Here is a 14868-nt window from a genome sequence, read left to right as displayed (position 1 = left end):
GTTGCAGGGCAAACTATAAACAACATTTAATCTAAAAAAAATTGCCTTTTTGTTAAAAAGTTTTTATTTCTTAAAAAAAAATTATTTACATCAATTTTTTGAAAACAGTTACTTATGGTTTCAAAAAAAACTTTAACAAGTTTAGTAATAAAATGAATAAACAAACTGCAAATTAAACAATAAACAAAGTTGATTAATATTATAACTTGGTTTAAATGACGTAAATCGTTTGAAATGGATTATATCGTTCGCGCTTAAACTTTTATTTTTTAAGTCAAGAAGCCGTTACGGAAGAGCAAACGTATCGTGATGGTCGTAACGTACTTAGTAATATGTTGAAAGAGTGATTTAAAGCATTTTAATGTTTTTTTTTTGAAACGATGATAAAATATGTATGAGTCTTTACTTTTACCATGGTTGTAGTTTTAAAAAGTTTGATACGAAGGATAGAAAAAGCTTTTCGACTTTTTTTTGTGACGGTCGTAACGTCTTGTTTTCATTAATATGTTCTTCTTATAGACCTAGTTAGAGTTCTTTTTTATAAAAAATATTATGCATAATGCTTGATTTTGCCTTTTAGTCAAACTTAGAAGTAATAGTTATTTAAAAAAACAGCACTGAAACTTTTTTCAACGCTTCACAACATAACTATATATAAACGTCAAAAAATGCTCATATAACCCTTACAACTTTAAGAGTATGTTATAGTATGATAAAATTATTTTTTTAATAAATTTTTTTATTAAAATTATTATTAAATATTTGGAAAATAAATTTAATGAAGTTTTTTTAAGGTGCCGAGAATTTTTTTTTTTTTTTTTTTTTTCCTCTTTTACGTGGAATTGCCCATATATATATATATATGTGTGTATATATATATATATATATATATATATATATATATATATATATATATATATATATATATATATATATATATATATATATATATATATATATATATATGTGTGTGTGTGTGTGTGTGTGTATATAAATTTATAGTTACGCCACATATATATATATATATGTGGCGTTACTATAAATTTGCCCCCCCCCCCCCCCCCCGCCATAAACGAAAAGGGGCCCTCCCACTTTAAATTTTTTCAAAATATATTTACAAATGAAATATCCAATATTTGCTTTTTATATTGAGTTAATATTACACGATTAAGTATATAAAAATATTTATTTCATAAATTTGAGAAATAATCTAGAATCTTTTCACAAAATAATTATAAAAAAGAAGGAACATCCTTAATAGCAAAAACTAACTTTACCTCACTTAAGCCTATGGGAGAATTTTTATTTTCATAATAACTATACTATCTTAAGACAGTAATTCTTAGAATGCTATCAAGAATAGAAAAAAAAATTGAAGAATATTCTAAGAAACTTTGTATTTGTTGAACAACTTTAAACATAAACTTTTCTTGCCTTCTTATTCGCAAATTCCGCAATTACTTTATCTAGTTCTAATGTTTGTGCTTTTTCGTTCTCTATTGCCAAAATTGCACAATGTTTGAGACGCTCCTGAGACATGCTATTTCTTAAATATGATTTGATAATCTTTAATTTGCTGAAAGATCTTTCAGCACTTGCAACTGTCACAGGTATTGTCATCAATAGCAATATTGCTGTGTTTACATCTGAAAAATCGCACTCCATAAAACTGTATTTGATGAGCAGTATGTCAGCTAAATCTTTTAATGTAGTTGCTTCTGTGATGTCGTTTTTAATAAAAGTGATTGCATTAATTAATTGGGTTGGAAAATGTTTTGTCAAATCGTCTGGGTAACCCCAGTGAAAAGGCGCACATGGGATACGCGTGGATTTTTTCCATATGTAACCCATGTGGGGATTATTATTTTGTCCCATGTGGGTTTCATATGGTAAATCCCACATGGATTCCATATGGTAAATCCCATATAGGATACGCGTGGGTTTTTACCATATGTAACCCATATGGGGATTATTATTTTGTCCCATGTGGGTTTCATATGGTAAATCCCACGGGTTTTATGTGGTAAATCCTACATGGGATATAGGTGGAAAATACTACATGTTATAGATCTTAAATGCCACATATTTTAATCCAAATGGTATAAAAGTAGTCAATACTAGACAAATGAAAGTCCGAATGCTTCTATGATAATTCTTAAAATTCTTTTAATTTAAAAATTACTTAAAAAGTAATTTAAAATTAATCATCGAAGCTTTCAGAGAGGCTTAACTTAATCTGGTATTTGGTACTTTATCCCATTTGGTATTCAAAATGTCTAGCATTTTTTATCTTTTACATGTGATGTTTTCCACCTATAACCTATGTGGGACTTACCTTCAACTATTATGACGAAATTTTATAAAATTAAAAAACGTGTTGCAAAATGAATTTATTTTAAAATAAATGCTATTAATCAATACATCCAAAATGAATATTAAAAATATTATTTTTTCTTTTGCGATTTCCACGCCGTTTATTGTCGATTGAATTAATTAAATCGGTTCGGCTTGCATAATACCAAGGTTTTTTTTTCTTCTAACTTTCTTCAAACATTTTCTAAAAAAAAAAATATAAATACAAATATATATAAATATAAATATATATATATATAAATATATAAATATAAATATACATATATATATATACATATATATATATATATATATATATATATATATATATATATATATATATATATATATATATATATATATATATATATATATATATATATATATATATATATATATATATATATATATATATATATATATATATATATATAGAGAGAGAGAGAGAGAGAGAGAGAGAGAGAGAAGAGAGAGAGAGAGAGAGAGAGAGAGAGAAGAGAGAGAGAGAGAGAGAGAGAGAGAGAGTCATTAATGACTACAATATTTCACAAATAATTATTTCCTAATTTATTACTTACAATGACTAACGTATTATGGGTAATTGAACACATATTATGGGTAATTGAACACATATTATGCGTAATGAGCTTGAACCCATGAGGAGAATCCTGAAAAAAAGTGATCAATTAGGATAAGTAGTTAAACAAAAAAACAAAATCAAAAATGTAAAAACCTACTTTTCAATGATGTAGATGTTGAGTGCAATAGCCACTGGATGCAAAAGTATCTTTACTTTTTCGTCACACACAAGGCCTTCTATAATAACAGGCCTTGACATCGCGCAAAATGCCGTAAAAACTGAAGGCCGATTAAACTTTTACTTTTACTTCTATTGATATATTTTTATATAAGGTAGGGTGTAATGGCAGTCTATGTATATTTTTCGTATTTCAAATTTCATTAAGAATATTTATATAATGTTAAATAGTATCAATAACAAGCAGAACAATATCAAAGTATATATCTATATATTAGTAAGATAACTGTATTTTTAATTTTTTTTGCTAAAAATGGTAACAATAAAAATCACTAGCAATAAAAAACACCAACAAAAGTTGATTCAAGCGAAAAAAAAGTTTTATCAATATATCTCAACAGGGTAAATATTTACAAATCCAAACATATTGAGAGACATATAGGCTAATGAGAAAATAAAAAACATAACAAGTAAATAGCATAATAAATTACAAAACTAATTTTTACATAAATTATGATAGCTTTAGTATTTTGGGAGTGGTAATTAGTTTGTAATACTTTAGCAGAATATCAGAATATACTCTGCATTGTTTTTTTGTGATTTTAAATTTATATTTAGCAGCAATGAACTGAAACTGAGTAACACAAAATGTTCTGCATTAAGGGTCAGTAGCACCTTGAAAAAAAAAAAGCAAAATATTGACCATTAGACAAGAGTATCAGAAGGAATTTCAAGTCCGCCTCTGTTTTGGCTATACAGATAACTTTCATATTTATAATAATAATTGGTAGAATCATCATAAATTTTTATTTCGCTTTTTTGCACATAGCCAGCTATGTAAACTATAGCCTCTAATGTAGATTTATTAACTGAACTTTAAAGATCATGTATATTATCTAGAAGTTCTTTTTCATCAGTAGAAATATCTTTAAAACATATGTCACAAGTATGACCATCCATACAATTTAGTATGTTGAATATTAATTTTTTCAATTACAGATTTAGCGTTTATAAAGTAAGTACCTCCAGATCCCTGTCGAAGCTTAGAAAAAGCTTTTTTAAGTGGATCTGTTAAAAACCAACCTAATAAGACATACTTTGCTCCATTACTCAACAAAGTTTCTACAGGATCAATAAAGCCATAACATGAATGCACTATTGCATTGCTAGTATCTAGCGTAAGCTGTTTTACACGCTTACCTGTAGGTTTCATAAAATTTGACAGTTCAGCAATATCTCATAGCAGTTGTACCTGTTGATCACCAACTGAGTGGATTTCTCCGCATAATTCATTTCTAAACCGAATGCCAGCACCAGGTGCTTTGACATTAACAACATTCGAAAAAAACTTATTTTTTCAATAAATACAGCAGTACCTTCAGATGCTTTATTTTCAATCTCTGGATGCGTTCTTAATGCAGCTACTGTTTCTTCGCAAAAAACAGACAAACAAAACTTTACAGATTGTCTCTCTATTGGTTTTGGATAAACTGATTTAGCTGTAAGTTTAGAGAGTTTAAAAAGACTATTGCACTCAGTTTTATATAAAGTTTCTAAATCACTCCACTTAGCCAAAGCCAGTTCTTTATTGTTCAAAAATTGAAGTTCGCCAGTCTTTTTTGTCAACCAATTGTTTCGTATAGATTTTAAGAGATGCACATAATCATACAATAAATATATACCTGATTTTGTTAACCATGGTTTATTATCAACTGTTTTAAACATTCCAAAAAATCTTTAATTTACACGGTTACCATCAGTAATTATTACCAGTGTCTTACTATTTTCAATATTATTTATCGTATCAACAATTTGTTGACATTGAGCAAACTGAAATTCAGAGGAAAGATTTGCAACAGGTTGAGCTCTACATATAAATTCTGGACCTCCAAAAAGACATTTAATCATAAATGATAAAATTGTTTTAGCTAACTTTTCAGGGTAGTTTACTGCTTGACCAAACAAAGCACCTCTTTGGTAAAGTAATGACGCTTTGACATAGAACTCATCAATTAGTAGTATGGAAGTTCTTTTCAATAGATTTAAATTCATAAAAATACTCTTTATGAAACTTAGGTCCTCCATTGAGCTTATTTTTGAAGTCAATCGTGATAAAGTCCTTATACTTGGCAACTTGTAGTCAATACACAAACTATCATATAAACTTCGTCGCATAGCAAAATACTCATATGCTCTACATATAATATCTGAAGTATATTAAACTTCACCAACATTAACTTTTCTCATAGCATTAAGGTGTTCGAATAGAATATTTGACTGAAGCGAACTTTCTTTATTTTTTAAAAATCTAACTGCTTCAAATAAAGCTGATTTTGTTTTTATTAACTTTAATTTGTTTACAGCTAAAGATGAAATACTACAAATTGTGCTATTATGGTTAGCTACAAATGAATAATCAATGAAAATTACTCAAATAAATAATGAAACACCAAGTTTGTACATTTTTTATTGTATGTGTAAACTTTTTTTATTAAGCTGGAAAACAATAACATCATTATTATCACTTAACAAAGATTGAATATCGCCAATATAAGTTCATCCTCTTTTAGAAAATCATTTAACTCATCTGGTAAAATTTAACTCATCTGGAAAACCGCTTGAAGTTACAGTTTTTCTAACTTTACTTGCTGGTGTGGCTAAACAACTAGGCGGAATATTTTTAAAAACAGATAGTAGGTTTAAAGGTCGTTGCTTCCCATATTTGCTTTTAAAAGGTGCTTTATTTGGCCAATGCAGTTGACATATTGATGTATATTCTGTAAAAATAAAACCAGTTCTTGGGATAGTTTCACTACATCTTTTTCTCTCCTCTAGATTCTTCGGGAATTTATAAATTGATATTTTTGTAGTAGTTGAGTATTGATATTTTTGTTGTAGTTGCAATTGATATTGCAGTTGTAGTTGTATAAATTGATATTTTTGTTGTAGTTGAAATAGTTCGACTTGCAAAGAGATACACAGCATTTTAAAGGCATTTTAATTATTAAAAAAACTTGTCATTAGTTTGACAATATTATAACCTTACAATGTTAACCCAATAAACCTTACAACGTTATCGTCTTGAAGTTGCGCTATCTAATTTATAAACCAATCAAATTTTAAAGATTTATTAAAAAAGCGTAAACACAAACTTTCGTCTAATGTTAAAAGATGAAAATGTAAACACAGTATTAGGAATAGGCCTTCAGTTTAACAACTTTGTTGCGCGATGTCAAGGCCTGTTATTATAGAAGGCCGCGGTTACACATAATATAATATTCTGAAACTAATAAACAAACATCTAAATTTCTATAAGTAAATTTATTCTTTGATCATTACCTTCATATCCTATCTTATTTTCATATTATAATCTATTATGGTATTATTTATATAACATATCACAACAATATTATTAAACTTGTAATGTTCAAATATCATATAAACATTCTCTAACATGTTCATATGATATTTAAATATAGTTCTTGAGTATATTATCTGCAAACAATTGACTGATGCAAGTTCAAATGTTGTCAAAAACCAAGCATGCATGCATGGGACACTGCAGTGTCCCACAAAGAAATGCTGGTTTGAAAGTCAAATTTTCTTTATTAAAAAAAAGTATTAAAATAGGGGGGAGATAGGGAGGTTTCTGTAACTTTTTTTAGGCTCCAAAACTTTTAACTTTATATATAATAAGGTTTGTAAAACTTAAAGAACCTACAAAGTACATTGAGGAACAAAAACAGGATATTTACATAAACTTTTCAATTTTTAATCTGGAGTACCACAGTGTAATTGGGGAAAAAAGTCTCTGGGTCCAGTATTCAAAGTAATACGATCTAAAGTGATATATAAATAAAAAAAAATGCTTTAAAATGCATGCAGTTATACATATAACTCCTGATAGTTAACTATAAGTATAACTAGTTATACATAAAACTTTTTATATAAACTTTTTTTTTAAGGTTATGCTTGAACAAATTAGTACCAATTAATTCAAATTCAAGATTTAGTTCAAGTTCAAGTTCTTATTTGTTCATTGTTTTTTCACTATTTTATATTTATTTGTTCAAATTTGTTAACTAGTACTAATTCTTACTACAGTAACAATATTTATCATTGTTGAACGTGATATTATTAGTAACTTAATTTTACTTTCAACATATTTTGACAACACCCTTTACATTTTAAATGATGACAGCTTTTCTATTGATGTTAAATTTATTACATTTCAATAACTCAGATTGAATCTTAACTGAATTATTGTAAGCTTTGTAAGGGTTTATTGTATATCAAATGGTGTTGTAAATAAAGTAAAAATAATATATATATATATATATATACATATATATATATATATATATATATATATATATATATATATATATATACATATATATATATATATATACATATATATATATATATATATATATATATATATACATATATATATATATATACATATATATATATATATATATATATATATATATATATATATATATATATATATATATATATATATATACACATATATATATATATACATATATACATATATATATATATATATATATATATATATATATATATATATATATATATATATATATATATATATATATATATATATATATATATATATATATATATATATATATATATATATATATATATATATATATAGTATTTAGGCTATGGGATCATCCATAAATAATGCCAGTAGATAAAGGGGCAGTGTAAGTTTAACAATAATTGACAATGGGGAGGGGATGTTAAGACCAAAATAATGTCAATTAAAAAATGGAATTAAAAAAAAAAGTAAAATATTTTATTTTAAAAAAAAGTAAAACAATTTATGCTAGCTATGAGCAGGTTTTAGAGGTATTTACAGCAACAATGTGGTCTAAAAACTTCTTGCTTTTGTTGCTTGAAACTGTAGAGGATCATAGGAAAAACAATTTAAATTCAGAAATTAGCTTGCTTATGTGAAAGAACAATTTATGTTTTTTTTTTACTTTTAGTACAGTTGAGAATAAATGTATAATTGAACCAGAAAAAAATTGATGGTATATGCATTTTTTATATTATATTAACAATTCAGATATACCATCATAATATGATAACAAAAACTGACATCATTTTCAATGGGAGATGGCAAAAAAATTGACTGAGTTTGATAAAAGGGTAAAGGTGTTCAATAAACCGGGTCATCATCTGACATCATTATGCATAGATGACCCTATGATTTAGGTAAAATAAGTAATCAATTTGCCATATTTCTCTTTAGAAAGTGTAAGAAAAAAACATTGTTATGCTGAGACCCTACCTATTGAGCAAGCTTTGACCACCTATGTGACCACTATGTATATATATATATATATATATATATATATATATATATATATATATATATATATATATATATATATATATATATATATATATTATTTTTACTTCATTTACAACACCATTTGATATATAATAAACCCCTACAAAGCTTACAATAATTCAGTTAAGATTCAATCCGAGTTATTGAAACGTAATGAATTTAACATCAATAGAAAAGTAAAGCTGTCATCATTTAAAATATAAAGGGTGTTGTCAAAATATGTTGAAAATAAAATTAAGTTACTAATAAAATCACGTTCAACAATGATAAACATTCTTACTGTAGTAAAAAATAGTACTAACTGATAAATTTGAACAAATAAATATAAAATTAACAAAAACAATGAATAAATAAGAACTTGAACTTGAACTAAATCTTGAATTTGAATTAATTGGTACTAATTTGTTCAAGCATAACCTTAAAAAATAAGTTTTTATAACAAATTATATGTATAACTAGTTATACATATAGTTAACTATCAGGAGTTATATGTATAACTATACGCATTTTAAAGCATATTATTTTATTTAAACATTACTTTAGATCATATTACTTTGAAAACTGGACCCTGAGGCTTTATTCTTAATAACACTGTGGTACTCCAGATTAAAAATTGAAAAGTTTCTGTAAATATCTATTTTTAAATATCTGTTTTTGTTTCTCAATGTAGTTCGTAAGTCCCTTAAGTCTTAAGGACCTTATTATATCTAAAGTTAAAAGTTTTGGAGTATAAAAAAAGTTACAGAAACCCATCTCCATCCTATTTTTATCTTTTTTTAATAAAGAAAATTGAAAATTCATTAACTTTCAAACCTGCATTTCTTTGTGGGACACTGCAGTGTTCCATGCATGCAAGATTGGTTTTTGACAACATTTCAACTTGCATCAGTTGTTTGCAAATACTTTACTCAAGATCTATATTCAAATAACTATTATATTATCCTGATAATAAGTCTATTTGCACAAATCTTAATCTTATTTCTATAAAGAAAGATAAACATTATTCGTGGTACTTACATACTTGCTTGCCATTCTCTATATTAATATAAAATATTTTCACACAATGTAAACGTAACGCAATGCAATGTCGATTTAAAATTTTTTTTTTAGTTTTAAAAAAAAATTTTTTTCTAGTTTCCAGCTTTCAAATTAATTCCCATGCAAATCCCACAGGAAACCCACGTGGGATTTCCCATGTGTGTAAATACCATATGGTTCCCACATGTAACCCATGTGGGATTACCCACATGGGTTTAAGGTGACAAATTTTCATACGGATACCACATGGGAAAAACCGTCCCACGTAAATCCCATCAATCCCACACGGAACCCACGCGTAACCCATGTGGGACGCGGTTTTATTTTTCACTGGGACTATGTTGCAATAATTTAGCTGATTTAATTAGATCATCTTCAGACAATTTTATTAAATTTTGAGGTTGCAAAAAATTAAAAAGATTTGAAAGTTTTTCCATTCCAGTAAATCTATCACTTATTTGCACGTTAACAATATCTATGGTCCTATAAAAAACATTAATTTGAAATCTTTTTCAGCGCATTCGTTTAAATCACTTCCACTTAAATTATCAAAATGCCTCGCATATTTGGATTGCCTCTTAACCTTAAATATTGGTCTTATTTTCCACTTACTGCAAATAGTAACAGCCTCTAATTTAAATAAATCGTAATTTGATCTAAAATCTTTTAACTTGAATTTCAGTGTACCAAATAACGTGGCCGCTTCGTATAGATCTATGTACTTTTTTTGTAAGTTTTTTGAAGCATAATTTACATTCGTTAATATGTGATACATAATGACGCAAATAAAAACAAATTCAAAGTTTGATATTTTGTCTCTTAATTTTAGAGCTTTAGTTTGTTCTACTCTTTTCGAATATTTTAAAGAAATTTCTGTTAAAGTTTTAACTATATCTAAAAAACGTAACTTTATAGCTAATAAAGAATTAATTCTTGAAGACCATCTTGTTGGGTTTAATTTTTTTAATGTTACTTCCGACTCCCCGCTAAAATTTGATACCAAATCCCATCTTTTAACACTGTTGCCAAAAAAGGAGTAAATTTCTTGTAAAATTATAAAAAAATTGTTTACTTCTCTATAACCAGAAACAGCGTCATTTATAACCAGGTTTAAATTGTGACTCGCACAATGAACATATTGTGCAGATGGCTGAATATTATTTATTTTTTTCTGAACCCTGTTATAAATGCCGCTCATCACATTAGCTCCGTCATATCCTTGACCACGGCACTTTTTTAAATCTATTCCTTTATTTTCAAGCAATGATCCTTTATTTCATAAAAACCCAAAAATGTTTCTTTAATCTCTAATTGACAGGGTTGAGTGTCCTGTTTGCGCATTATGTGAACGTATCTAAAAATTAAACTTAATTGTTCTTTTCTAGATACATCTTGAGTTTGTCAACTATAATAGAAAAAAAGGCAGATTCATTTATTTCGAATAATAATATTTTTTCTAAATATTGGCTTAAACATTGAATCACTTCATTTTGGATAGCTGGACTAAGATATTTTATAGTGCCTTTAGGCTTATTGAGTACTTGTTTCATTGTATCGTCGTTCTTTGACAGCAAATAAACATGAGACAAAAATTGCCATTGTAAATTTCATCTGCTAACACTTCACTATGACCTCTAAATGCAAGTGAGTTTTTTGTTAACATTAAAGTGATGTTAAATAACCTTTCCAATACCATCTTCCAAAATGAAGCTTTATGACGAATTATTGTCTCTGTATCCTCATTAAGTGTCCTTTTTTGTTTCCAATGATCGTATACTTGACATGCTTCAATATGTTTTAGGCTATTAGCATGACTTTTTATTTTTTTACTTAGCCCTTTCCAGTCTCGAACTCCCGTACGCCATTGGTTATTTTTATCATTTGAAAATAACCAACATGGTTCACAATATGCTGAGTCCAGAATTTTGGAATAACAGAGCCAAAATCGCTGTGTTCGACCTAATTTATATGCACAATAATAATAATTTGTGGAAAAATGTCTAAAATTTTGTGAAGGATCTTTTTTAAATGGTCCTTTTGGTTTGCATCTTTCAGAGGAAATAATAATTTGTGCTATCATCTAGAAATTTTCCTTTAAAATATCCCATATCTGTTGTTAATGTATTTAATTCCTGAAATATATTCGGTTCTGGATCTGTTTCTTCAACTTGCATTGCAGTGGTGAGATTGTTAGGGTTTGCAAAAATATATGCATTACTTTTATAACGAGATTTGTTTTGATCTTTCGAAATTTCCTTGTGTTCTAAGTTAACAGATAACATTTCTTCTTGTTGGGTTGCTTGAGAAGTACTAGTAACGACATTGATATTTTTATCTGCAACTTCTTCACTAGGTTTCTGTTCTACTGATGAAAAAAATAAGGATATCTTTTATTGTTTTTACGTAATCTATCATCAGCCTCCTTTTTTAATTTCCTTTTTCTGGCTCCACTCATATAGGTTCTTTTTGAGTCCATGCTATTGTAAGAAAAATGTTTTATTAGAACAATTATATGTATTAACCCTATAGATATAAATATATGTGGCTAAATATTTTTGAATAAATAATAAACTTAAATTGTATTTATTCTTTAGTTCGTATCTTGAGTCCGCCCTTTTAATTTTATATCAAATATGAACACATAATTTGTGTTTCTTTGTTAATTCGTACTATCCTCGTACTATAGCAAAACCTCCTGCGTACTCAACACAAAAACATGGTTCTACCTGTATCGCTTTTATATACATTTTTTATTTAAAAATTCAAATCTCAGTAATTAATTTATATAGGATATTTTAAATCGCTAGAATAAAATTGCAAGATTATTTTAACAAGCAGTTAAAAAATATTACCAATATTTTAAATATAACTAATTTATTACCTATTAGCTAAACATTTTGATAACTCAACTTATTGTAATGAAAATTATAATTATATGACTTTTTTACTGCTTTGCATGAATGCATATAAATAGAAAAGCACTTACCTTCTGAATATAATTATATTTAATAATTTATACTTAATTTTCCACTATAAAAACACCTGACTTTATCGACAAATACTAAAGTACTAAATTATATCAGCGGTATTTCTATAATAGACAACGTTACTATTCGCTAATGTTTACTAACATTCAATAGAAATTCTATGATGGATTTGCTATCGAAGTTAAATTCTGAAATAGAATTTCTATTGAAATTTAATTCTCCGATAAAACTTTTATTGAAACTAAATCTATTATGGGATTTCTATTGAAATTAAATTCTATAATAGAATTTTTATTGAAATTAAATTCTATAATAGAATTTCTATTGAAATTAAATTCTATAATAGAAATTCTATTAAAATTAAATTCTATGATAGATTTCCTATTGTTGAAAAATTATCTGTTTTTTATTTAAGAATACGTGAAAAATCTTCGCGGGGCCCTCTAAGCTCCGGGGCCCAACCGCCTTGCGGGGCTGTGCTCCCCCTAGTTACGCCACTGATATATATATATATATATATATATATATATATATATATATATATATATATATATATATATATATATATATATATATATATATTTGTGTGTATGTACATAAATTTAATCTTATGTCCAAAACTCCTCAAGATGGCAATTGTTTATTTTCTGCTGTCTCCATTGCTTTATTCAGAAAAAATACACTAGCACCAACTCTTAGGAAACTTTGTGCAATTGAATTATGCAAGAACGCAAATTTTTTGGCTGTGCATCCTGTTTTTCGTCTCGAGCATTCAAGTTTAGACTTCTTAGCCTCAAATGCATATACTGCATTTGAGGCTAAGAAGTCTAAAGTTGATGATATATAAACCCAATATAACCCAATCAAATAATTAACTTAATACTGTAAAATGTTGACACGAAAAAATAAATTCCAAGCAACTTTACACATATGGGAAAAATGCATTTTTTGAAAACTAATTACAATGTGCCTTTGGTATCTGTTAAAAGCGCTCAGCCAGAATTTCGAAATATTTTAGTTTGTACTTAAACAAGTTTAAATTCTGTAAAAAATATTGTTGTAGCAGGAGAAAAATGCACTTCAAATACCCAACTTGTTCAAATACCCCACTGTTCTGCTATTCAAAAAAGTAATTTGATCAAACCCTCATCGAGTATTAAGGATTTTTTTTTCTATGAACAATAAACCATTGCCTGAGTCTGATTCATCTTTGGATTTAAATAACAAATTAAAAAATCGATATCAGGTGTCATAATTCCGAAACTGCATGTTATTTATGAAAAGACAACAACAGAAGATGAATGTAATAAATTTGATATTAGGTTGTTTGTAGACAAAGTGGAAAAATTATCAAAACATGAGAAGTATAATCTTCTAATGAGTGTATGGGTGCCACCTTCTGACTACATATTTCCTAAAACTAATGGTCATAAATGTAACCCTGTTTGGTTCAAAAAATTTTCATGGCTGTGTTATTCAAAATATTATGATAGGTTGTTTTGTATCTCTTGTGTTCTGTTCAGAAAAGCCTCTTTAACTACTCAATTTTATAAATTTCCATATCGGCTTTGGTCAGTTGGAAATGTAAGAATATTATCACATAATAACACTTCTCTAATGCATAAAACCTCAATACAGATAATGCTTGATTTTCAAGCAGCGATGAGTAATAAAGCTGTTCCAATTAATTTGCAACTCAATAAGTTTCTATCTGATAATATTTCTAGAAATCAACAAATTTTGTTTTCAATAACACGTGCAACTCATTTTTGTTGTAGCAGAATGTATCGCTTAAAGGACACAGAGATGATGTCAAATATCTGGTTGAGCAACGTAATAATGCTGGTAATTTCCTATGCTTATTAGACCTGATAACATTATGCGGTGACAAGATCTTGAGTGACCATTTTAAAAATCATTTAAAAAATGCTAATTATGGATCTAAGGTAGTGCAGAATGAGTTGATTGATATTTGTGCAGGTGTTGTTCAATTGCTATCGACAGACAATAAGAAAGCAAAGTTTTTTTCTATTTTAGCTGATAAAGCTTCAGATGTTAGCTAAACAGAACAAATGACTGTAATTGTTTGATATGTGGATGAATGCTGTAAAGTAAAGGAAGATTTTCTAAAATTTGTTTCTTGCAATACCCAGTAGGCACGCAACGTTTTATTCACGTTTCAATCACGTGTATTTTAGGTAACTTTGTCCAGGTTACTACTTTACGTGAAAGTTACGTGCCAAAATATTGCGTCTTTCGGAACTTTTTTTATTCTTAACAAAAACCTGTGATAAGAAATATGAAATAATATTTTTTTATATATTATTTATTTTTTTATA

The 14868-nt window shown here is 27.2% G+C and overlaps 1 protein-coding gene and 1 long non-coding RNA gene across 2 annotated transcripts; both read right to left on the bottom strand.

The window, feature by feature from the left end:
- Positions 1–2375: 2375 nt before the first annotated feature.
- Positions 2376–9627, bottom strand: LOC136087381 (uncharacterized). The gene is made up of 4 exons (XR_010641759.1): positions 9522–9627; positions 3090–6395; positions 2931–3020; positions 2376–2557 (listed from the first exon to the last, which is right to left on the bottom strand). It is a non-coding gene; the product is annotated as an uncharacterized LOC136087381 (long non-coding RNA).
- A 1461-nt stretch (positions 9628–11088) lies between these two features.
- Positions 11089–12289, bottom strand: LOC136086828 (uncharacterized). Its single transcript, XM_065809320.1, has 4 exons — positions 12213–12289; positions 11946–12019; positions 11617–11904; positions 11089–11501 (listed from the first exon to the last, which is right to left on the bottom strand). Exons 1-4 carry the CDS (start codon positions 12287–12289, stop codon positions 11089–11091), a joined length of 852 nt encoding a protein of 283 aa, XP_065665392.1.
- Between the last annotated feature and the right edge of the window lie 2579 nt (positions 12290–14868).

Source organism: Hydra vulgaris, chromosome 11, assembly GCF_038396675.1.
Source record: "Hydra vulgaris chromosome 11, alternate assembly HydraT2T_AEP".
In the NCBI taxonomy this organism is placed as follows: Eukaryota; Metazoa; Cnidaria; class Hydrozoa; order Anthoathecata; family Hydridae; genus Hydra; species Hydra vulgaris.
The sequence above is the reverse complement of the archived record's forward strand: the minus strand, read 5'-3'. Positions and strand labels throughout refer to the sequence as shown.

Coding starts and splice junctions, on each gene's coding strand:
- LOC136086828 (XM_065809320.1), bottom strand. CDS start 12,289: ATGTATATAAAAGCGATACAGGTAGAACCATGTTTTTGTGTTGAGTAC. Junction 12,020..12,212: donor TTTGCTATAGTACGAGGATA/GTACGAATTAAC, acceptor TTCTTACAATAG/CATGGACTCAAAAAGAACCT. Junction 11,905..11,945: donor GGAGGCTGATGATAGATTAC/GTAAAAACAATA, acceptor TTTCATCAGTAG/AACAGAAACCTAGTGAAGAA.